Source organism: Podarcis melisellensis (assembly GCF_964234715.1).
Source record: "Podarcis melisellensis genome assembly, chromosome: 16".
NCBI lineage: Eukaryota > Metazoa > Chordata > Lepidosauria > Squamata > Lacertidae > Podarcis > Podarcis melisellensis.
Genome location: NC_138533.1, coordinates 5,312,094 through 5,336,575, shown reverse-complemented (window position 1 = coordinate 5,336,575; position 24,482 = coordinate 5,312,094). Strand labels below are relative to the sequence as shown.

The following is a 24,482-nucleotide window of genomic DNA, read 5'->3' as shown; positions in this document are numbered from 1 at the left end:
AAAGGAGGCCCATCTCGTTCAGCCTCCTGTTCTCACGGTGGCCAACCAAGTGTCCTGTTCGGAAGACCACAAGCAGGACTTGAATGCAGCAACCTCCCTTCCTGCAGTTTTCAGCAACTTGGACTTCAATGCGCTCTACGTGGGGCTACCTTTGAAGGTGACCCGGAAACTACAACTAATCCAGAATGCTGCAGAATGGAGCAGCCACCAGGACCATATAACACTGGTCCTGAGAGATCTGCATTGGCCCCCAGTATGTTTCCGAGCACAATTCAAAGTGTTGATGCTGACCTTTAAAGCCCTAAATGGCCTTGATCCTGTATACCTGAAGGAGTGTCTCCACCCCCATCGTTCAGCCCGGACACTGAGGTCTAGTGCCGAGGGCCTTTTGGCGGTTCCCTCATTGCGAGAAGTGAGGTTACAGGGAACTAGGTAGAGGGCCTTCTCAGTAGTGGCACCTGCCCTGTGGAATGCCCATCCCTTCAGATGTGAAGGAAATAAGCAGCTATCTTATCTTAAAAAGACATCTGAAGGCAGCCCTGTTTAGGGAAGTTTATAATATTTAATGCTGTATTGTTTTTAACACTCAATTGGAAGCTGCCCAGAGTGGCTGAGGAAACTCAGCCAGATAGGTGGGGTATAAATAAATTATTATTATTATTATTATTATTTAGAGAAATATATTGCCTCTGATCATGGCTGGTAGCCACTGATAGCCTTTTCCTCCATGAATTAGTCCAGTCCTCTTCCAAAGCCATCCTAGTTGACTGCCATCCCTGGGGGAGCGAGTTCCATAGTTTGACTCTGTACTGTGTGAAGAAGTCCTCTTTTTAATCTTTCCTGAATCTTGCAACATTCAACTTCAAGTCCTAATGTTAAGAGAGAGGCAGAAAGACTTTTCTGCATCCACTCTTCCTCAACGCCAGGCATAATATTCTAAGCGTCTAGCATCCCTTGTTCCTATTTCCACCCGCAGGACTTTTGCTTCAGAACTCGTTTCCAAATCCCTGTTATTTATTTCCTCTTTTAATGAACTGGCGCAGGCTGGAAGGGGCAGGATACAGTGGCTGCCTAATAGACGTGGCGCACGCTGGCCTCCGGAGACCTAGCTGTGAAGAATCTGTTTCTAATTGTGAGCTGCTAAAAGCAGCTATCAACATCAGGAACTCACTTTATCTTCTGGTTTCCTCCTCACTGCTTCCACAACTGACGGTAGATTTAATGATCACTGTTTGCAAAACAGTGGGTCTGGCTGCTGCCGAGTCCTTAACTCAGAAGCAAGGTCTGCAACTTCAGCACAGCTGAAGATCAGCTGGTTGAAATTGTGCAAATTACATCCAAGCAAGAAGCTCTTATGTGTGCTGTGTCTCCTGGGGTTTCCTGGCGCGGAAAGAGCTTTTAAGCTCTCTGCTTGCTGGGCAAGACCCTTCGGGATGTGAGCTCTGGAAGTGCAGGGGATTCTCTCTCGCAGCGCCAAGGGTTTTGGCATACGAGATTTTCATGTAAATATGGAACCCTTGCAACCGAAATCCCCCCTCCCCGCATAATATGTGCTTATACTGTAATAGGGACACGGGTGACGCTGTGGGTTAAACCACAGAGCCTAAGGCTTGCCGATCAGAAGGTTGCGGTTTGTATCCCCATGACGGGGTGAGCTCCCGTGCTCGGTCCCTGCTCCTGCCAACCTAGCAGTTCGAAAGCACGTCAAAGTGCAAGTAGATAAATAGGTACCGCTCCGGCGGGAAGGTAAGCGGCGTTTCCGTACGCTCCTCTGGTTCACCAGAAGCGGCTTAGTCATGCTGGCCACATGACCCGGAAGCTGTATACCGGCTTCCTCGGCCAGTAAAGCAAGATGAGCGCCGCAACCCCAGAGTCGGCCACGACTGGACCTAATGGTCAGGGGTTCTTTTACCTTTATACGGTAATAATGAGGAAAAAAACCCTTTTATAAAAGAATCCAAAAGTAGTTTGGACACTAGATGGCACCACACAGCTGCAAACCTCTACCTCTTGGGATTCCTACCTGTTAGCCCCTCTGTATACATCCTCCTCCCCACCCCATGAAACTATCATTAATTTTTATTATTTTTATCATCACCACCATTGGTTTATTAATCGCCTTCTAAACTTCCACCTCGAGGCGTTTTGTGCATAAGGTAAATGAAACCAAAAACACATTTAACGAATTGGGTTGTCGTTCAACATATCCTCCTGCCTCATTTCTGTCCGTCTTCTCAGAAGTTGGAGTTCTTTATGACATTTTATTTAGTTAGTTAGTTAGTTTTTTAGATTTGAACTGCTGCTAGGAGGCCAGTTGTGGTGGGATTACAAACTGTAAAAGTTTTAGAACGAACATACCCTACTTTTCCGTGTATAAGACAAGGTTTTTTTCTGAGAAAATCATGTCAAAAATGGGAGGTCGTCTTATACATGGATAGTGCAGAGTGAAGACAAAAATCCTCCCCAAAAAATCTCAACAACTCTGGGCAATCTCCCCCCTTTTTCTTAATTTTGAGTCCCCCCAAATAGGGGGCGTCTTATACACAGGAACGTGTTATACACAGAAAAATACGGTATAAATAAATCACGTCCCTCTGCTTGTGGAACAGCTTCTATTAATGGCGGGACTTTTTGAACCCAAGAAAGATGAGGAAGTGGTTTTTTGCAGAACGCAGGCTGGGTTCTCTAATGACCACCTCCCAACCAGCCAGCGATTCTGTTATTTTGTGCTACGCCTCTGCTGTTTCATACCTGGGTTTCCGGGCTCCCGCGAAGGTAGCACCTTCTCCACAAGCGGATGGAGGGCCCTGCGTATGATGGCAGAAGGAGCAGCCCGTCGTGATGGAGGAGAAAGCTTCGGGTTTTGCACCTGCGCGACCTGTCCTGCTCCCTGGGGGCCTCCGACCCCTGAGACCGCCGGGAGCCTTTCTTGGCGAGGGAACCATTTTTCCAGGGGAAGAAGTGGGCCTGCAGAGAGAGGGAGCCCTTGGAGAACAAGTACAGGGTCCTTTTCCCAGGAGGAGCGTTTTCCATCTGGAGGAAGGAAAGGGGAAAGCTCAGAACATCGGAAGAGCGAAGGAACCAGGTCTTGGATCTGATCCTGGCAGCTCAAACAGTAATTGCAACTCCCTGGAAAACAGTCCCAAATCTTGCACAGGGCGCTTGGTGTGCCGCTCACTCTGGAATATAGCTTTAAGGGAGAAAATTACACATAACTTGAGATTTTGACGAGGGCTAGAACCTCCAGACACGTTTTATATGAGTTGGCATTCCCTTAGTACATACTGTACATATGCACCGGAGCAGTCTCAAGACAACTCTGATCTCAAGCCTGGAAAATATGGAACTAGACTTGATAACGAGATGGTGCTGATATTATTATTTGTTTGTTTCTTTTGCCTATTTAATGCAGAAACAAAAAACACACACATATTCTTTTCTTGGACCTGGTTATATTAAACCATGTGCAACTGTGTGCATTCTATGTGCCTGTTTTATAGTTTTGTTTTTCATCTTTTTATTTCTATCTGTTGTTATCATAGAACTGTAAGGGTAGAAGGGACCCACAAGGGCCATCTAGTCCAGCCCCCTGCCATGTAGGAATCTTCTGCCCAGCACATGCGTTTCAAATGCATGGGTCAGACTAGAAACAGGGATGATGAAAGTCGAAGCTCATATTAGTCTAACATCAATAGGTAAGTGGCTAACTCTGAAACTGCTCCCCCGAGGAATAGCCCCATTGATTCTGAGCGACCAGTTTCAGTCTGGCTGGCAGACAGCAATCTATCTTAAACACTCTTCAGAAACTGGGCCTTGCTCCCCAAACCCTCATAACTATGGGCCTGGGCCAAGCTAGATCCGTGGTTAGGCAAAGAATCGTGAACATAGAGAGACAACAGGACTGTACAAGGGTCCCCGATTATAAAATCATAGAAAAGGGGAGATACGTAGCCACTCCAGCAACATATCTCTATTTCCTCACATCCAGAAATGCAAGAAGGGCTTTCACTCTTGCTAGAAGCTCAGCCTTGCCCTTAGCGGTTCTGGAAGGCTCCTATAGAAGGGTCCCATACGCACAGAGACTTTGCGCCTGCCCATTAGGGGAAATAGGAAGCCTCGAACATATATATATATTAGATGTCCTTTTTATGTTGAGATCCATTGAGACACCATTGATCCTTTGCTGATGAGGCTCGCCGATCTTTCAGACAAGTCTAAACTTAATTCTCTCCTCTTAAGCAAAGATCACAAGACGACCTGGCTGGTAGCCAGATTCTGCACCCAGATTTGTAGGCACAGAATAAAATAGCTTACTAGGGAAATGCTGAAGTCACCCTTTGGGGCACCTCAGGGTCAATTTTTTATGGTAGCCCAAAACTCAGTTGTACGGGTATATGTATATATCTCAATTTTAACTCATGAGCTATTGCTGCAATCTGCTCTGATTGTATATTTTATCTTTCTGAAAGCTGTTTTTATTGTGTTATGCAAGCTGGTCTTTGACTGTAATAAATTATCTAAATTATCTATGTATTTGCCCAGCACAGAGCTCGGAGCCACGATCCTGAGATTAAGGGGATCACGCTCTACCCTCTGAGCTAGCCCAGGTTGGCATCCTGAGCTAGCATCCTGTTCTCACAGTGGCCAAATTCTCCTAAGAACCTAGAAGTCCAGATAGACTGTCTCTAGACATGGAGGTTCTATAAGAGCAGTGTAGTTTCAAATTGGATGGGAGACCGCATGTTGAGATTCCTGCATTGCAGGGGGTTGGACTAGATGACCCTCAGGACCCCTTCCGAATCTACAATTCTGTGATTCCTTCAGATGAGCCCTGCTGGATCATGCCAATGGCCCTTCAGCTCCAGCATCCTCTTCCCGCAGTGGCCACCCAGATGCCTGTTGAAAACCCACAAGCGGGATCTCAACACAAGAGCAAACTCTTAACAACAAGATTCCAGATTCAAACAGGGGGAAACTGAGTGGTGCTGGCAAAAAGGCTTCTTATCTGAGAACCTGGAGAGCCACTTCCAGTCAGTGCAGACAATTCTGAGCTAGATGGGCCCCCAGTGGCTTGATCAGCATAAGATATAAGCTTCCTGCTTTCTTAAGTCAACCCTTTTTTTGGAACCATGAGGACTGGAACCTTGTAAAGGCAGCTTCCTGCATTCCTGTGGGTCGCACAGTTAGATCTAAACAGGGAAAGGTGCTGCTGGAACCTGGTGCCCTACCAAACTGGGAGATGCCAAAGATTTCTACACGTCCTCTGGCTCTGAATCCACCAGCCCAAGTTGTGGAAACGACCTCCATGCCTTCCCAAACAAGCACAAACCTTGCCAATGTTTTGGGGAAGGAAGTTCCCGTTCAGAGCCCCGCCGTTGCTGCCGCCATTCCCGCTGCGCCTGTAGCAGGGGTTCCGGAAGCGCGCCATGTGCCGGGGGTTGTATCTCAAGGACCAGTCCCAGATGGTGGGCAAGGAGGCGCCCGTGGCTTCCTTAACCGGGTAGCTGTCTTTCTCCAGAATCTCCAGGCAGAGGGGTTCTCGCCAGCCGTTGATGGGAGTGTAGAGCTGCGTGAGGAAACGGTTCTGGGGGGAGAGAGAGAGGTGGCGGTGGATAATCTGACCCTTCCCAAAAATGCATTTCTTTTCCATTTGTATGGATTTTATTGGCCAAAGAAGCATTGCAACAATAGTGGCCTGCTTTCTATAGCAGGGGTCAGCAAACTTTTTCAGCAGGGGGCCAGTCCACCGTCCCTCAGATCTGGTGGGGGGCCGGACTATATTTTTTGGGGGAAATAATGAACGAATTCCTATGCCCCACGAGTAACTCAGAGATGCATTTTAAATAAAAGGACACATTCTCCACCTCCATCGTTCTGCCCGGGCACTGAGGTCCAGCGCCGAGGGCCTTCTGGTGATTCCCTCACTGCGAGAAGCCAAGTTACAGGGAACCAGGCAGAGGGTCTTCTCGGTGGTGGCACCCACCCTGTGGAACTCCCTCCCACCAGATGTCAAAGAGAAAAATAACTACCAAACTTTTAGAAGACATCTGAAGGCAGCCCTGTTTAGGGAAGCTTTTAATGTTTAATAGATTATTGTATTTTAATATTCTGTTGGAAGCCGCCCAGAGTAGCTGGGGAAACCCAGCAAGATGGGCGAGATATAAATAATAAATTATTATTATTTATTATTATTCTACTCATGTAAAAACACTGATTCCTGGACCATCCGCGGGTGCCGGATTTAAAAGGCAATTGGGCTGTATCCAGCCCCTGGGCCTTAGTTTGCCTACCCATGATCTACAGTGAGGATTTTGTGAGAATTTCCCCACCCTTCAAGAGGAGGAGCTGATTCCTAGAGAGGAGAGGCAGGCCACAGAGAAGAGAATGGATTCAGCAGCCTTCCCCAACCTAGCACCTTCCAAAGGTTGCAGGACACCACTTTGCAATGGGTCATCACAGCCCATAACCCAGGGATGGTGGGAGTTGTGCTCCAAAGCAGCTGGAGGGCCACAGGACCGCCATCTTTAAAGAGAAGGAGTTGATTCCTAGAGTGGAGAGGCAGGCCACAGAGGAGAGAAGGGCTAGAGCAGCCATCCCCTCCAGATTCTGTTGGGCTCCAGCGACTGGCACAGTGTCAACACTTGGGGATGACGGTGATGGGAAATGGCAACATCCTGAGAGTACCATTTTTGTTATGTACTGAAGCTCTCACCCTGGGCCAGCAGGGGGATACTGTAGATAGTTATGCAAATAAGGGATCAAAAGTGACGTTCAGTGATTGGATAGTTTTAGAAAATTGTTACAGTTACATTGTACTGGAGCTCTATATAAGCAGGCTGGCTGAACCCTTCAGTTCACTTCTGTTCTGGCCTGTGAATAAACAACAGCTGTTTGAAGAATCACTGTGTCGCCTGATATGTTCACCCACATTTTAACAATTTTGGCTATCCCTGGCCGATCAGCTCAAGTCATCTTGCCTCTCCTTCCCACCCAGCGTCCTCAAGAGAGGCAGCAAATTTGGCCCCACCCTCATCCCTTTTCAAAGCCAAGCAGTTATTTTCCTCGTTTTCCCTTTTTTCTTGCTATCGATTCGTAAGCAAAAGAAAAGAAGTGCAGACATAACAAAGATGAAGAAGGTGGGCAGGAGCTGGCACCGAACGACGGGAGCTCACCCCGCCGCGGGGATTCGAACCGCCGACCAAACGTTTGGCAAGTCCTAGGCGCTGAGGTTTTACCCACAGCGCCACCCACGTCCCTCAGAAATACAATAGGTAAAGGTACCCCTGCCCGTACGGGCCAGTCTTGCCAGACTCTAGGGTTGTGCGCTCATCTCACTCTAGAGGCCGGGAGCCAGCGCTGTCTGCAGACACTTCCAGGTCACGTGGCCAGCGTGACGAAGCTGCTCTGGCGAACCGGCACCAGAGCAGCACACGGAAACGCCAGAAATACAATAAATCAGCTCAAATACACAGGTTCGCAAGTGCCAGCACAGGCTGGGTGTCCGTCCCCCGCCCCCCAAGCGCAACTCACCTGGTTCCTCCGCCCTCTCTCCCACTGGCAGTTGAAGAGGAAGGTGCTGGAGAATGGGACATAGCTGCTTTCGTGTAGAGCCACCAGGTAGGCCTCGGTGAACTGGAAGGACCCGGGAAACTGTTGCAAGAGCTGCCAGGTGCAGTCCAGGAACAGCAGGAAGACCGGCGACTGCAGAAAGGGGTGAAAGGGGGAAAGAGATACTCCCATTTCTTTTCCCTGAGCACATTTATTCTCTCTCCTCCTCCTCTACAGAGAAAGGCTTAAGGTCAGGGATGAAGCATCTTCAGCTTCCTATGTTCTTCTTTCCATGGGAACCTTACTTAAAACAATGAGGACCAGAACCTTACTTTGATTTTGGGGCAAAGTCTGCAGCATAGCACTAAAGCATCACTCGACCACTTTGATTGGTGGGACACCCTTACAGGGGCCACGTAATACCCGTTCCGCATTTTGTAAGAATTTGATCTTTCAAATTCAGTATCCGTGAAGGAGTGTCTCCATCTCCATCATTCAGCCCAGATGCTGAGGTCCAGCTCCGAGGGCCTTCTGATGGCTCCCTCACTGTGAGAAGTGAGGTTACAGGGAACCAGGCAGAGGGCCTCCTCGGTGGTGGCGCCCGCCCTGTGGAACGCCCTCCCACAGTATGTCAACGAAATAAACCAACTACCTGACTTTTAGAAGACATCTGAAGGCAGCCCTGTTCAGGGAGGTTTTTAATGCTTGATGTTTTATCGTGTTTTTAACTCTGGGAAACCCAGCCAGATGGCTGGTGAATGAAGAAAGGAAGGAAGGAAGGAAGGAAGGAAGGAAGGAAGGAAGGAAGGAAGGAAGGAAGGAAGGAAGAAAGGAAGGAAGGAAGGAAGGAAGGAAGAAAGAAAGAAAGAAAGAAAGAAAGAAAGAAAGAAAGAAAGAAAGAAAGAAAGAAAGAAAGAAAGAAAGAAAGAAAGAAAGAAAGAAAGAAAGTGTGGCAGCACCTACATACACTTTGGAACTCCCTGCCTATGGACACCAGGCAAGGACACCTTTGCTGCACTCTTTTTGGTGCCTGCTAAAAATGCTCTTGTTTAGACAAGCCTACCCAGCTGTTTGGGGATGCGCGTGGCACTGTGGGTTAAACCACAGAGCCTAGGACTTGCCAATCAGAAGGTCGGCAGTTCGAATCCCCGTGACGGGGTGAGCTCCCGTTGCTCAGTCCCTGCTCCTGCCAACCTAGCAGTTCGAAAGCATGTCAAAGTGCAAGTAGATAAATAGGTACCGCTCTGACGGGAAGGTAAACAGTGTTTCCGTGCGCTGCTCTGGTTTGCCAGAAGCGGCTTAGTCATGCTGGCCACATGACCCGGAAGCTGTACGCCAGCTCCCTTGGCCAATAAAGTGAGATGAGCGCCGCAACCCCAGAGTCAGCCACGACTGGACCTAATGGTCAGGGGCCCCTTTACCTTTACCCAGCTGTTTAGAAAGTGTTGATCCGTTTTTAGGCTTTTGTTATTCTGACTATGAAAGTTTCAGATCATTGTTGCTAGACCAGGTGAGGGTAGCGGATGGGACTCAAACCCTCGGGTGAGTTGACTTGCCCTTGCATGCAAAGGAATTGAGTGGACGAGACCAGTAGTGGGTCCAGTGGTCAAGAAGGCGGTCTCTGCATGTTCTGTGGAGGGAAGTGAGGGGCAGATGAGGCTCGTCCACCTGGGAAGGCAGCCCATCCAGGAGAAGAAAAACTCTGATCCTAAACCTCTTCTGCCTTTTGGGATATCTTCAGGAGAAGAAAATGCTAAGGAGTAAACCCTACACAAATCCAGTCCCTAGGATGGATGGTTGGATGGCGCCTTGTTCGCCTCCTTCTAGCAAGTCCTGCAGCCCAGCTGGTGCCAAACTTCTTGCTCTGCTTTCCTTTGGACCACATCAGCAAGCCCGAGAGGGGGTCTTGTCGTCTGGGCATCGCCAGGCACAGTGCCCATGTTTATGCCCCGGGGAGGTCACAGGGAGGAAACCCAGCCAGATGGGCAGGGTATAAATAATAAATTATTATTATATTATTATTACTACTGGTGCTGCTAGCACATCAGTTTGTCTTCATCCCTGGAGGTGCTCTCCATCGTCTCACCAGACAAACAGATGCCAACAACATATCTTACTGATAATATTATTGTTTTATGTTTTTGGTGCTGGAGGAAACTCTTGAGAGTCCCATGGACTGCAAGAAGATCAAACCTCTCCATTCTGAAGGAAATCAGCCCTGAGTGCTCACTGGAAGGACAGATAGTGAAGCTGAGGCTCCGATACTTTGGCCAACTCATGAGAAGAGAAGACTCCCTGGAAAAGACCCTGATGTTGGGAAAGGGAGAAGGGGACGACAGAGGACGAGATGGTTGGACAGTGTTCTCGAAGCTACCAGCATGAGTTTGAGCAGACTGCGGGAGGCAGTGGAAGACAGGAGTGCCTGGCGTGCTCTGGTCCAGGGGGTCACAAAGAGTCGGACACGACTAAACGACAACAACAATGTTTTTGGTAAGCTGCTTTTAGGTTTGTTGAGGTTCAATCCCCAATGGCATCTCCAGGTAGGACTGGAGAGAGACTCCCTGGTCTGAAATCCTGGAGATTCGATGGCCCTCAGTGTAGACGATACTAAACTAGATGGACCCGGTGCTCTGACTCAGTACGAAACAGCTTCTGATATCCCTCAGCGATAAATTGTAGGGTAGGAAGGAACCCCCAGGGTCAACAATTCCACACACACACACACCCTTGCAATGCCAGAATCACATTAAATGCAGGGGTCATCCCATTTTAAGGGGCCCAACTCACCTCATCTCGGTCGTTTTTCTGGAGGAGGTTCAGGCGCTGCAGGAACGGGTGCCCGGTCGCCACCCACTCTTTCTGGACCAGGCTCTGGAAGCCGGAGATGGTTCTGGCGTGTGGGTCTGAAATGACTTGCACCAAGGAGGCCAGCAAGCAATTCAAGTCCCTGTCATCCGATTCTGGGAGGGGGAAATGAATGGAGAGCGAGAAAGTGGAGCTTCAGGGTGATGGAAACTCCAAGGTGACCAGGAGTCACTGAGGCAGGGGGTGGGCAGACCAGGGTTGGTCCATCTCACTGTCACTGGAAGAATGTCCCATTGGGGACACCGTACATCTTGCAGTGGATCCCCTCTGCAGAAGAAACACAGAGCAAAGAAACCCTCTCTTTACCTTGGAGGAGGACAGAGCGGCTTCTCTCAGCCAGCAGCACAGCCACTTCACTGGCCTTCTTCAAGCACACCCTAGAAAGAAGGAGGAAGCAATAAAGGACGCAATAAGAGCCTGCAGGATCAGGCCAAAGGGAGGCCATCTTGTTTACCATCTGTAGTGATCAGGTGGGATTGCTATGAGGGAATTATAACAAATATAGAGTAAGCCATCTGTGTCAGCAATGAAAGCATTGCGTTGAATGGGTTTAAACTATTTTGATATGATTTTTTATCAATCCACACCTCTGTATCCCTGTTCCATTTCTCTTTCTTGACAAGTCACGGACACAGCCCAGTTGCTTCGCCAGGCAGGCATCCTGGGTCACCAAAGACAGTGGGCAGTTTCTTTGATGTAGCTTTTCTCATATGTTAATCTTAGGGCCAGGAAGCAGATCTCAACTGAAGGTGATAATGATCGCTGTTTCCTGGCCATCCTTCTTATCATGTGTATTGCTTGCTTATGACCTCAGGGGTTGCTAAATGCACTCCTTTGTAGTTCTGTTTTGTTTACCCCAGAAATATGTGTGCTTAATTACTTTTGGTAGTTTAACTTTGTCCCCACGTGGGGTTTGTTGAAATGCTCAGAAGAAATCTGATTGGTTCTTATGAACACTCTTTAAAAAGTTCTTTTGTGAATAAAACGACCTGGGCCAGAGGGTGGAGGGAGAGATTATTATACGCACCCTTCCCAGAGTCTTGCTGGTTCAAGCCTCTGTGTGTATTCTTATTAATCAGAGTTCAATCCTTCCTTTATTTTGGGAACGCCTCACCATCCTGTCCCCCCAGGGGCCCACTAGATGTCTCCATGAGGAGCCCACAATCAGGACCTAAATGCAACAGCAATTCTCTGTCCTGCGGTGCCCAGCAGCCAGCATTCAGAAAAGCATTTCTGACTCCAACCTGAGAAGCATGGCCATCACGGCAAGCGGCCTTCAGTCGCCTTCCACCGCTACAAATTCGTCCGAGCCTCTTCAGGCAGAGAGAAGGGGAGACAGAGATGGGAGCCTGTCCTCACTGTAGCCAGAGGGACCGGCTGGTGGGGGGGAGAGACGCGGCTCACCTCACGTGATCCAGCCACCGTGTCCCTTCGAGGCTCGAGAGCCACTTCTCATCGGAGGACGAGACGAAGGAATCTAGAAGGGGAATCGAGAGCACACAGGAAAGGGCTCCGTGTTGTGCAAAAACAGAGCACAGACTTTTATCAGTGTGCCTTAGAATCACCAGAAGAGCTTGGCTGCTGGATGAGGCCAAAGGGGACACGTCAAGCCCAGCATCCTGTTCTCACAGTGTCCAACCAAGTGCCCTAAAGGGAAACATTCAAGCAGACACTGAACGCAAGAGCTATTCTCCTCTCCAACAGGAAGACCAAGCAGGACCTGAGAGCTACAGCGAACCCCCCACCAGTGACTGCCAGCAAAATTCAGAGGCATTTACAGTTGTAGCTAGGAAGCCCAACAGAATCCGTTCCGGAAGTCCGTTCAACTTCCAAGGTGCAGCTTCTTGCAGCCAATTGGAAGCTGCAGAATAATAATAATTATTATTATTTATTGATACCCTGCCCATCTGGCTGGGCTTCCCCAGCCACCCTAGAATCATAGAATCATAGAGTTGGAAGAAACCACAAGGGCCATCGAGTCCAACCCCCTGCCAAGCAGGAAACACCATCAGAGCACTCCTGACATATGGTTGTCAAGCCTCTGCTTAAAGACCTCCAAAGAAGGAGACTCCACCACACTCCTTGGCAGCAAATTCCACTGTCGAACAGCTCTTACTGTCAGGAAGTTCTTCCCAATGTTTAGGTGGAATCTTCTTTCTTGTAGTTTGGAACCATTGCTCCGTGTCCGCTTCTCTGGAGCAGCAGAAAACAACCTCCTCTATGTGACATCCTTTTATATATTTGAACATGGCTATCATATCACCCCTTAACCTCCTCTTCTCCAGGCTACACATGCCCAGCTCCCTTAGCCGTTCCTCATAAGGCATCATTTCCAGGCCTTTGACCATTTTGGTTGCCCTCCTCTGGACACCCTGGGCGGCTTCCAACAAAATATTAAAATACAGTAATGCTTCAAACATTAAAAGCTTCCCTAAACAGGGCTGCCTTCAGATGTCTTCTAAAAGTCTGGTAGTTGTTTGTTCTCTTTGAAGCCCTGCCAGACATTCAGCTTTCCAAAGAAAGTTCTCAAACTGGAACACTCACTTCCGGGTTTGCGGTGTTCGGAATCCAAAATGTTCGACTGCTAAGGCGTTCCTCAACCAAGGTATGACTGTACTGCCTCCAGCAATGGGGGCAAGACATAGCCATCACAGCTAGCAGCCACTGAATTTGCCTTACCCTCTTTAAAGCCACCCAGGTCAATGACCACCCCTGCCTGTCGTGTGAGCGAATTCCGCCTTTTTACTTATTATTTTGTCTTTTGGGCAACCTAATCCGAAGGGCTAAGAATAGAGCGCCAGGCTTCGAAATCCCTAGGAAACCAGCTGCGCCGTTCCTCCAAAAATAGGATCCCCAGCGGAGGTCTGGAAGAGGCAGCCGCCAGTTTCGAGGCAGCTGTGCAAAAATAAAAAAGAAAGATCTTGTGTTATTTTTATTCCGATTCCTCATTTGTGGCCTCTGGAGGGCAGGAAGATTCCTCTCCACCCTGTGAGTCACGCAGCATTCTGGAGAAGCATCAGGAACGTCCACAGAGGGATTAACACGTAGCCCAGTAGAATATCTCTGGGAAAGAATTAAGCCATCTTTTCCCCAGTAGTGATGTATGGAAGTGAGAGCTGGACCATAAAGAAGGCTGATCACCGAAGAATTGATGCTTTTGAATTCTGGTGCTGGAGGAGACTCTTGAGAGTCCCATGGACTGCAAGAAGATCAAACCTCTCCATTCTGAAGGAAATCAGCCCTGAGTGCTCACTAGAAGGACAGATCCTGAAGCTGAGCCTCCAAGACTTTGGCCACCTCATGAGAAGAGAAGACTCCCTGGAAAAGACCCTGATGTTGGGAAAGATGGAGGGCACAAGGAGAAGGAGACGACAGAGGACGAGATGGTGGGACAGTGTTCTCGAAGCTACGAACATGAGTTTGACCAAACTCTGGGAGGCAGTGGAAGACAGGAGTGCCTGGCGTGCTCTGGTCCAGGGGGTCACAAAGAGTCGGACATGACTAAACGACTAAACAACAACAAAATATGGAGGTGTTCATCATCTTAACACCTCTCCTGGTACTATCTAAAGCTGATGGCCAGCAGTGGGGAGGGAGACTCCTTATGATCCCCTCTCCTTGGCTCAGTTGATACCCTCTGTGTGGTTGGACCCAGGTTTGAGGCTCAGATCAATCTCTTGGACGATTTTTCTGCCACTTCTGCAGCTCAGAGAAGGTAACCCTTCTGCTGAGTGCTGCATCTAGCTTAGTATTGCCTACACTGACTGGCAGAGGCTCTCTGGGCTTTCAGACCAAGAATCCTTTTTAGCCCTGCTTGGAAATGTCTTCAGGCATCGGACCCCCCGGGTCAAATTTCTGCAGTACCCTGTGCAGTGCAAAAAACAATTGGCGCCTGACCACCACCTCTCACGCTCCACGCTAATAGTTGCGGCATCCCCTGCAGCACACCCCAGGCCTCATGCGCATGGGTTGTGCTCCCCTAAATCCGCCTCTCCTGGGCCCTTCCAGTCTTTCTTGGAAGATAAGTTACAGGGAACCAGGCAGAGGGCCTTCTCGGTAGTGGCACCCGCCCCGTGGAACGCCCTCCCACCAGATGTCAAAGAGAAAAACAACTACCAGACTTTTAGAAGACACCTGAAGGCAGCCCTGTTTAGGGAAGCTTTTAATGTTTAATAGGTTATTGCATTTTAATATTCTGTTGGAAGCCGCCCATCTGGCTGGGTTTCCCCAGCCACACTGGGCGGCTTCCAACAAAACACTAAAATACAATAACCTATTAAACATTAAAAGGTCCCCTAAACAGGGCTGCCTTTGGATGTCTTCTAAAAGTTTGGTAGTTATTTTTCTCTTTGCGTTCCACAGGGTGGGTGCCACCACAGATAAGGCCCTCTGCCTGGTTCCCTGTAACTTGGCTTCTTGCAGTGAGGGAACCGCCAGAAGGCCCTCGGAACTGGACCTCAGTGTCCGGGCAGAATGATGGGGGTGGAGACGCTCCTTCAGGTATACTGGACCAAGGCCATTTAGGGCTTTAAAGGTCAGCACCAAAACTTTGAATTGTGCTCGGAAACAGCAGCGATGCTTCTGAAGAAGGGGGGAGTTGCTCTTGCACTTGGGGGTCCTGCTTGTGAGTTTCCCTCTAGGGCACATGGCTGACTGCTGTGGGCAAAGGCTGTTGGGCAAGGTGGGCCATTGGCCTGATTTAGCTCCAGGTATCTTCCTATGTTCAAAGCCAGGTGCTCTGCCAGAGCTCCAGCCCTTCCCCTAACTCAAGAGCGACCCCTGTCAAGAGGGCGGCCCCACGGCTATTTCCTCTTCTCACCGGCAAGGCAGAGGCTCAAGTTCCAAAGCTTGGAGTAGGACTGCTGGATCTCCGGGGGGCTGGGGAGGTCCGCCGTCACCTCGACGATCACACACTGGGGGTGGCCAGCGAGCATCAGAGTTTCCACTGACCTGCAGAAAGAGAGAGATGAGGGAGGCAAAGCTGAGTGTCCAGCAAACCGAGACAAGTTTGAATCTCACCTTTAAAAAAATATATGCTTCAGTTGCTTAGGGTTAGCTGTGGTTCCGGCATTGCAGAGGGTTGGACTAGATGGCCCTTGGTGTCCCTTCCAACTCCCACCTCTACAATTCTACCACTCTGTGAGAGATGGGAAGCTGAGCTCCCTCCGTCACCTCTGCTGTGGCAGACTAGCAAGATGCCTGCTCTCCCTCAACTGCCAGCTTTCTATCAAGGAACTACTTTCTAAGAAACGAGGCCTGAGCTTGAGTTTTTCCTCTTCCCTACCTGTCCCTTTCCCCTTGTACAGTGGCACCTCTGGATGCGAACGGGATCCGTTCCGGAGCCCCTTTTGCATCCTGAAGCGAACATCTGCGCATCTGCGGGTCACGATTTGCCACATCTGAGCGTCTGAGCTCCTGTTGCCTGGTCCCAGCTCCTGCCAACCTAGCAGTTCGAAAGCATGTCAAAGTGCAAGTAGATAAATAGGTACCACTCCGGCAAGAAGGTAAACGGTGTTTCCATGCACTGCTCTGGTTCACCAGAAGCGGCTTAGTCATGCTGGCCACATGACCTGGAAGCTGTATGCCGGCTCCCTCGGCCAATAAGTGAGATGAGTGCCGCAACCCCAGAGTCGGCCACGACTGGACCTCATTGTCAGGGGTACCTTTGCCTTTACCTATGACTGTATATAGAAGAGGGCTCAGCAACCTTTTTCAGCAGGGAGCCGGTCCACTGTCCCTCAGACCTTGTGGGGGGCCGGACTATATTTGGGGCGGGGGGAATGAGCGAATTCCTATGCCCCACAAATAATCCAGAGATGCGTTTTAAATAAAAGGACACATTCTACTCATGTAAAAACATGCTGATTCCTGGACCGTCCATGGGCCGGATTGAGAAGGCGATTGGGCTGCATCTGGCCCCCGGGCCTTGGGCTGCCTTCCCCTGATATAGAATCATAGATTTGTAGAGTTGGAAGGGTTCCCCAGGGGCCATCTAGCCCAACCCCTTGCTGCAGTAAAGAGATGACAGCTAAATAATCTCAGAGAGGTGGAGTCGGAAATCTTCCGGGGTGGTGTTTAAAATGGCAAGCCTGTGGGCAGGTGTAATAAAAAAATTAAAGTGACCTGGAAATTCCCCAAGACTAGAAGTGCTTTTGAGGGCAGGGACCCCCGTCTCTCCCACAGCCCCCCTTCTCCTCCCTCCCCCAGCAACGTACCTCATGTCTTCCTTTTCTGGGTCTGAATCGGGGTGGAAGCTGGCCGCTCGAAGGAGATCGCTGCCTCCTGGGTGATGCCAGCACAGCCTCTGGGGGGCGGAAGAGGGAAGGAGCTGAATGGGATTCCGTGCGATGAATTTTGCTGGATTTGGGGATTGGGAGTCATGTATGCCATTTAAGACACACCCACCCAAGCCAAGCATGCTGAGGTTGCTCACCGGGATGCGTCTTTCGTTGAAATGGACAAAGGTCCTCTTCAGCTCATTGTCCAGAAACCAACTGGGCACCCACAAGTATTTGGGGAGGCTGCAGAGAGAGGAAGCAGAAAGTTGCCAAGAGGAGGCAGCCTTTTACAGAGCCAAAGCATTTGAGTTCCTCTCATTCAGTGTTATCTAGACTGATGGGCAGCAATCATTCCCAGCCCTACCTGGAAATGTCGTTGGGGCCATTCTGCATGCGAAGCTGATGTTCTTTCACGGAGCTGTGACCCTTGTCCTATGCATGAATTAAGATTCTAGTTCTCGTGGGAATGTTGTGGGTAGTAGGGGAGGATATATTGATTAAATATTATCCTTCCTCACTCATGCTAGCGAGCTAGTAGCAGAGTACATTCCCCTGTACGTTGCAAGAAGCTAGTTGGTAGATTTGTCTGAATCTCTCGAGTTAAGCAATCCAGTCTGGCTTGTCCAAATTGGATTTGTTCCTGGTAAATTCCCCTTTTAAAAGGTAAAGGGACCCTTGACCATTAGGTCCAGTCGTGGCCGACTCTGGGGTTGCTGTGCTCATCTCGCTTTATTGGCCGAGGGAGCCGGCGTTCAGCTTCCGGGTCATGTGGCCAGCATGGCTAATCCCCTTCTGGCGAACCAGAGCAGTGCATGGAAACGCCGTTTACCTTCCTGCTGGAGCGGTACCTATTTATCTACTTGCACTTTGAGGTGCTTTCGAACTGCTAGGTTGGCAGGACAACGGGAGCTCACCCCGTCGCGGGGATTTGAACCGCCGACCTTCTGATCGGCAAGCCCTGGGCTCAGTGGTTTAACTCACAGCGCCACCCACGTCCCGAAAAAGTCCTCACAAGAAAGCACCAATTTTTGGGACACAGGGAGCTGCCTTAAAACAGAGTCACACCCCCATTGTGACACCTGGCTCAGTACTATTTAGGGCCCTCCCGCCACCTCCCTCTCCCCAGAAAACCAACCCCATAGGCCATATATTACACCTGGTGGACATGTCAAAGCGCTCATTGACGGGGCTGACCCGCCAGCCCGCAGCCCCGATTCTCTGCAGCTCCTTCTCCCAGTCCCAGAGGGTCTGGAACAAGAGGGTTGGGGACCTGTCCTCCTTCTTCTCCTCTTCCTCCTCCAGCACCTCCTCCTCCTGATTCGGCCGGCAATTCCCTGCAGTGGCAAAAGAGGCATCAGGATCGATCGACCCTCAAGACAGCCAGCGTCTCCCTCCCCCTTGGCCAGCTGGACTCACCCAAGTTCTTCAGGGCAGCATCTTCATAGGAGCCATCCCTGGTACTGCTCTCGTGGGCCTGAGCGATAGCCATTGAGACCTAGAACAGCATGGCAGGGAGAGGGTTAAGCCCAGCAGAGGGCCACACTCCCTTCTGGGCAGGCATCTGGGGGACGTATTCCAGAGGTGGGCAGGATCAGAGGCGAAAGCGGCCAGAGCCATTTCTGCATATTTTACCTTTGTACAGTTGGCTAGTTTCTTTCAAACACAAACACACACACACACATATATGCACACATTAGGCACCTTTTATCATATGTGGTGGAAATGTAAGTTAGTAAAAGAATTCTGGGAAATGATATATAATGAGTTGGGGGGGATGTTTAAAATAACCTTTTGTTAAAAAAAAACAAAAAACCCTGAAGCCTTCCTTTTAGGAATTCTAAATGCCAAAATCCCAAGGGAGCAGAAAAGACTATTTAGGTATGCGACCACGGCTGCGTGGATTTATCGGCCCAGAGATGGAAAGAAGTTAAAATCCAATTTCCGTTCCACCCTATATTCCCTGCTGCTTCTGGTCCGCTGCAGTTTGCCTTCTGCCAAAAGCAACCCGATTTGTCTCGCTGTCCGCCACAGCAAGGATTACTCCATTTGCATCGTTTGCCGTAATTAACAGGATAGATTGCATCGTCCACCCCGTTTATTTCAGAAGCACAATACAAACATGCAGTCGTGCCTCAGAAGTCGAACGCCTTGCGAGTCGAACGTTTTGGCTCCCGGACGCCGCAAACCCGGAAGTGAGTGTTCCAGTTTGCGAACGTTCTTTGGAACCCGAATGTCCAACGCAACTTCTGCGACTTCCAATTGGCTGCAGGAGTTTCCTACAGCCAATCAGAAGCCGCGCATTGGCTTCCGAATGTTTTGGACTTCCGGAACGGATTCTGTTTGACTTCTGAGGTACTCTGTAATTGACACTGTATTTGTCTGCTGTCTGAAAACCACAGCGATCGCCAACTGTGTCTCTGGAATGCCTTCTGTTCCAGACATGTGGGCAGTGGCAATTTCTGTTTCCTGTTTCTCTTCTCCAACATCTCTCTATTTTTTTCTCTCTCTCCGCTGCTGAATTCTGTCTCTCCCCCCTTCCCGCGACTCACCCGGAAGGCCTGAGGCTCCAAGCCGCTGTCGTGGAACCGGAACCGCAACACCCGGAAATCCCGGCAGCAGATGATCAGCTCCTCTGGGATGAACTTCAGGGTCGAGGTACTAGTGAGCACTTTAGCCTTGGTGAAGCTGTTGACTTGGAGGGTAAGAAAAGCAGAAGCCATGTGTTAACTACAGGGGAAAGGAGTTACAGGGGTTACAGCAAGGTCAGAGGTCTCTGCCCCGAGGGGCTTACAATCAAGGACGGAAGGAGATGATTTAAGGCAGCCCTCTTAACCTTACCGGCGAGCAGTCTCCCGATGCAAGGGAGGGCAACGTCGTAGTCGCTGTGCATGAAAGTTTGGCAGGAACAGTCCTGGAGAAAAAGAAAGGAATTGTTCTCAGCCAGGTTTACGGCGCCTAACACGCCTTCATCAGAAGGTCCCAGGTTCAGTCATCCCTGGCATCTCCAGATTGGGCTAGGGGAGAAACCCTGCCTAAAACCCCAGAGAGTTGCTGCCAGCCAGTGTGGGCCGTATCTAGCTAGATGGGCTAGTGGTCTGACTCAGGCTATGGCATTTTACTCCAGAATCAGTGGAAACTGTTTAAGGGAAAGAGCTGTAGCCTGGTGGTGGGAAGCTGCCTTGCAAGCAGAGGGTTCAGTCCCTGAAGAGGTCTCTAGGTGAAGATGTCTGCCCAAAATCCTGGAAGCCGCTGCTGCCAATCAGTGTAGACGGTACTGAGCTAGATGGACAGAGGAGTCTGACTCAGCAGAAAGCAACTTCCTAAGTCAGCCCTTGATTCAGAACCATGAGGACTAGAATCGTAGCATTATTTTAAACTTAGTGGCATTTCCATGAATTCTCCTCCCTGAAACCAGGGGCAGCTGCTGCCAGCCAGTGCAGGCAGTCCTGAACTAGATGCACCGATTGTCAGTATAAGGCCATTCCAATTTAAATCAAGTTCCCTCCCCCCCCCAAAAAAAACTTGAGGTCTGGAATCTTGCCTTGTTTTTAAGGGAAGGATTCTATGATAAGACCAATGGTCTGACTTGCTTTGAAGAAGGTACCCACTTCTTTTCTGGACAAGGCAGCGCTGCAGAAACCCACTGGGCAACTCACCTCTGTGTTTGGAGACGGGTCTGGTAAGAAAGCCACTCTCAGGTTGGTGCAGTAGAGGGTGCCTGGGATGTAAGTCGCTTCTCCATCTTGGGAAGGGATGCTTTTCCGCACGTTAGCTGCCTCTTCTCGGATATATTCGCCTGCAGGAAAGAATTAATTCACAGTGAAGGGGACTTCGGAGAAACACCTTGCAATGGGAGCTTGCACAGGAAGATTTCAGAAACTCCTGGAGAAGAGAAATAATAATAATAATAATAATAATAATAATAATAATAATAATAATAATAATTTATTATTTATACCCGCCCACCTGGCTGGGCCTCCCCAGCCACTCTGGGCGGCTTCCATAAAAACCAAAAATACAATAAAATATCACACGTTAAAAACTTCCCTGAACAGGGCTGCCTTAAGATGTCTTCTGAATGTCAGGTAGTTGTTTATCGCTTTGACATCTGCTGGAAGGCCGTTCCACAGGGTGGGTGCCACTACCGAGAAGGCCCTCTGCCTGGTTCCCTGTAGCTTTGCTTCTCGCAATGAGGGAACCGCCAGAAGGCCCTCGGCACTGGACCTCAGTGTCCGGGCTGAGTGATGGGGGTAGAGACGCTCCTTCAATCCCGCCACCCTCCCAGACCCACTTGGTGGGGACAAGGGAGAGGGCCTTCTCAGTGGTGGCTCCCCCCAGACAACTCCCAGACAGCGGGAGGCCCCATTAGATAAAGTGGTGCTTCAGGTTAAGAACGGACCTCCGGAATTAATTAAGTTCTTAACCTGAGGTACCACTGTACACGAATGCATAGTTAAGCTATGGAACGCCCTGCCCTGTTGGCCACCAAAAGAGATGGCTTTAAAAAAGGACTGGCCAAATTCATGGACCAGATGCTCATGGTCCTTTCTAACTCAACTACTAGCCACAGTGGCTTTGCTCTGCTTCTGTATCCAAGTTGCCAGAAACCTCAGGAGAGGAAAGTGACCTTGGGCTCTGATCCATCTTGCAGGTTCCTCACAGGCATCATGATCCAGAAGACTGTTCATATGTCCACACACTCCAAACAAAACGCAGACCGAGAAAAAAAAACCCAAGCAGGCAACATTTCCCCAAAAGTAGGCAATCCATCCAACTAAACACCAAGGCAAAAATAAAGATTCACATTCTTTATTTTTTAAAAAAAATCAGGAGGTGCTGGGAGCACCCGTGGGGGATTTCTGGGGGTGACAAGACAGCCCATGTGCATTCGGCTGTGGACACCAGTTCTGGAAGCTCCCCCTCTCTCCCTGCTCCTCCTCCCTGTTCACCTGGCCAGGTTCCCAGTCACCATGCAAAGCCTTTGCCAAGCAGGAAAGCACCCAGTGTTTGCCCTCTAGGGCTGCTACAACCCCTAGGTGTCCAAGCAACAAGGGCAGGCAGGATTCCCTCACTGAGAGCAAAGCCCCGACTGCTTCAGAGACGCCAAGCTGGCTGCCCTTTTTCTACTAAGGTTCCACTCTAGTTAATCATTTGCCATGCAAACACTTCCCTCCCTCTCTCGCCTCTAAAAAGGTAAGCGGGGAAGACAAAACAAGTTTCTCCTTCCCCGCTAGTTACCGTATTTTTCGCTCTATAAGACGCACGATACCACAAGATGCACCTAGTTTTGGGAGGAGGAAAATAAGAAAAAAATTATTCTGAATCTCAGAAGCCAGAACAGCAAGAGGGATCTCTGCACAGTGAAAGCAGCAATCCCTCTTGCTGTTCTGGCTTCTGGGATAGCTGCGCAGCCTGCATTCGCTCCATAAGACGCACACACATTTCCCCTTACTTTTTAGGAGGGAAAAAGTGAGTCTTTTGGAGCAAAAAATATGGTAGATGTTTTTGTGTGACTTCAACAGTGCAAATCTGCCTTTCCAGAACACGCTCGAGTTCCTCCCACAAAATACTGACATTCGGGTCCCCCTTCCATAAACACACCTGCAGACATCCATTCCTAGTGATTAATGCAGGGGTCAGCAAACTTTTTCAACAGGGGGCCGGTCCACTGTCCCTCAGACCTTGTGGTGGCCCAGACTATATGGGGGGAGGGGGATGAATGAATTCCTATCCCCCACAAATAACCCAGAGATGCATTTTAAATAAAAGGACACATTCTATTCATGTAAACAAATGCTGATTCCTGGATCCTCCACCGGCCGGATTTAGAAGGCGATTGGGCAGATCTGGCCCCCGGGCCTTAGTTTGCTTACCCATGAGTTAATGTGTTCGACTCGGACCTTGGAGAGACCAGGGTTCGAATCCCCCCAACTAGGCCCCTCAGCTTAACCTACCTCATAGGGCTGTTGTGGGGATTAAATAATAGTGGGGAGAGCCATGTCTGCCACCCTGAGCTGCTTAGAGGATGTGATAAGTGTGATAAATAAACAAATAAGTCATGGGTGCCATAAGCAAGCCTGCCTCTGCAAAGAAAGAATGAAAGAAAATATCTTCTACTGCAAAGAGGTGCCTGCCCACCTTTTTCCCCTGGGTGTCTCCTCGCCTAACCTCTAGGGCTTTTGGAACAAAATTTAAAAATTCCTTCCAGTAGCACCTTAGAGACCAACTAAGTTTGTTATTGGTATGAGCTTTCGTGTGCATGCACGCTTCTTCAGATACACACTCTAGGGCAGGCATAGGCAAACACCGGCCCTCCAGATGTTTTGGAACTGCAGTTCCCATAATCCCTAGCTAACGGGACCAGTGGTCAGGGATGATGGGAGTTGTAGTTTCAAAACATCTGGAGGGCCAAAGTTTGCCTGTGCCTGCTCTAGGGCTTTTATCACTGCCTTATGGCGAATTCAGTGGACCACTTTCTACCTACCCGTATTTTTTGCTCTATAAGACACACCAGACCCCAAGACGCACCTAGTTTTTGGAGGAGGAAAACAAGAAAAAAAATATTCTGAATCTCAGAAGCCAGAACAGCAAGAGGGATCACTGCGCAGTGAAAGCAGTGATCCCTCTTGCTGTTCTGGCTTCTGGGATAGCTGCGCAGCCTGCATTCGCTCCATAAGACGCACAAACATTTCCCCTTACTTTTTAGGAGGGAAAGGGTGAGTCTTATAGAGCAAAAAATACGGTAATTCACTCCTCAGCATCAGAAGCGATAATAACAAACTCTCTCCAGCCCCGCGAGGCATCTTCTAACACAGCCACTCTTTTAAAAACACACACAAATGATATCCAAATAGCTCCCGTCTTGTGCTAATACAAGTTTCAGCTTGTTTTACATACCGAAACGCATTTGGAAAGCAGTTCCCACCCCCTTATGAAGGAAGACTCATCGAGCTGGAAGAATCGCAACAGCTCCCAGCTCTTCCCAGAAAAACGAAGTGCACTTAAACATACAAACTGGAATCCAATAATATAAAACATTGTCTCCCGCTGCCCGCCGCCACAAAGGAATCAGCCATCGCCTGTAAGAACTCGAAATAGACTATGGCTGGAAACGTGTTTTACTGATGCTCCTGAGTATTGCTATTTTTGTACACAGCTGAAAGCTCATTTTAGCACAATGCAAATACTCAGCTGGATTGTCTATTCATTATTATTTATCTGTTCCGTTTACACCCAACCGTTTCTTCCAAGGAGCTCAGGACGGTTCTGCCGCCACCCCAACCTCATTTAATCCTCAAATCAACCCTGAGAGGTAGGTTAGGTTGAGAGAAGCAGTGTCTGGCCTGAAGTCACGCCCAGCATGCTTCGTGACTGGGTGAGGATTTGAAACCTGGCCTCTCCCAGCTCCTGCTTCGACACTCTAACCATTACACCACACTGCCTCTCATCTTTACACAGTCTGAGGGACAGTGGACCGGCCCCCTGCTGAAAAAGTTTGCTGAACCCTGTTTAAGAACATGGGTAGGCAACCTAAAGCCCAGGGGCCGGATGCGGCCCAATCACCTTCCCAGTCTGACCCGCGGATGGTCCGGGAATCAGCATGCTTTTATATGAATAGAATGTGTGCTTTTATTTAAAACGCACCTCTGGGTTATTTGTGGGGCAGAGGAATTTGTTCTTTTTGTTTCTCCAAAATATAGTCCGACCCAGACAAGGTCTGAGGGACGGTGGACCGGCCCACGGCTGATAAAGGTTGCTGACCCTTGCCTTAACCCTTTGTGGCTCCCTCAT

At 49.4% G+C, this 24,482-nt stretch overlaps 1 protein-coding gene and 1 long non-coding RNA gene across 2 annotated transcripts in view; both read right to left on the bottom strand.

The window, feature by feature from the left end:
* The window catches only part of LOC309358770, a 104,714-nt gene that overhangs the window by 5,102 nt on the left and 75,130 nt on the right, over positions 1-24,482 (bottom strand). The gene's annotated exons all lie outside the window — the stretch shown is intronic.
* Positions 1-24,482, bottom strand: part of MTMR11 (myotubularin related protein 11) — a 41,414-nt gene that overhangs the window by 5,102 nt on the left and 11,830 nt on the right. Inside the window, exons 3-16 of the mRNA XM_081891372.1 lie at positions 20,348-20,487; positions 19,530-19,602; positions 19,241-19,383; positions 18,108-18,186; positions 17,848-18,025; positions 16,847-16,934; positions 16,629-16,717; positions 15,233-15,363; positions 11,818-11,890; positions 10,720-10,790; positions 10,336-10,508; positions 7,531-7,701; positions 5,330-5,584; positions 2,752-3,033 (exon numbers count right to left, since the gene is read on the bottom strand). Of these exons, the coding sequence (XP_081747498.1) occupies positions 2,752-3,033; positions 5,330-5,584; positions 7,531-7,701; positions 10,336-10,508; positions 10,720-10,790; positions 11,818-11,890; positions 15,233-15,363; positions 16,629-16,717; positions 16,847-16,934; positions 17,848-18,025; positions 18,108-18,186; positions 19,241-19,383; positions 19,530-19,602; positions 20,348-20,487 (1,946 nt within the window). The remainder of the gene's footprint in view (positions 1-2,751; positions 3,034-5,329; positions 5,585-7,530; positions 7,702-10,335; positions 10,509-10,719; positions 10,791-11,817; positions 11,891-15,232; positions 15,364-16,628; positions 16,718-16,846; positions 16,935-17,847; positions 18,026-18,107; positions 18,187-19,240; positions 19,384-19,529; positions 19,603-20,347; positions 20,488-24,482) is intronic.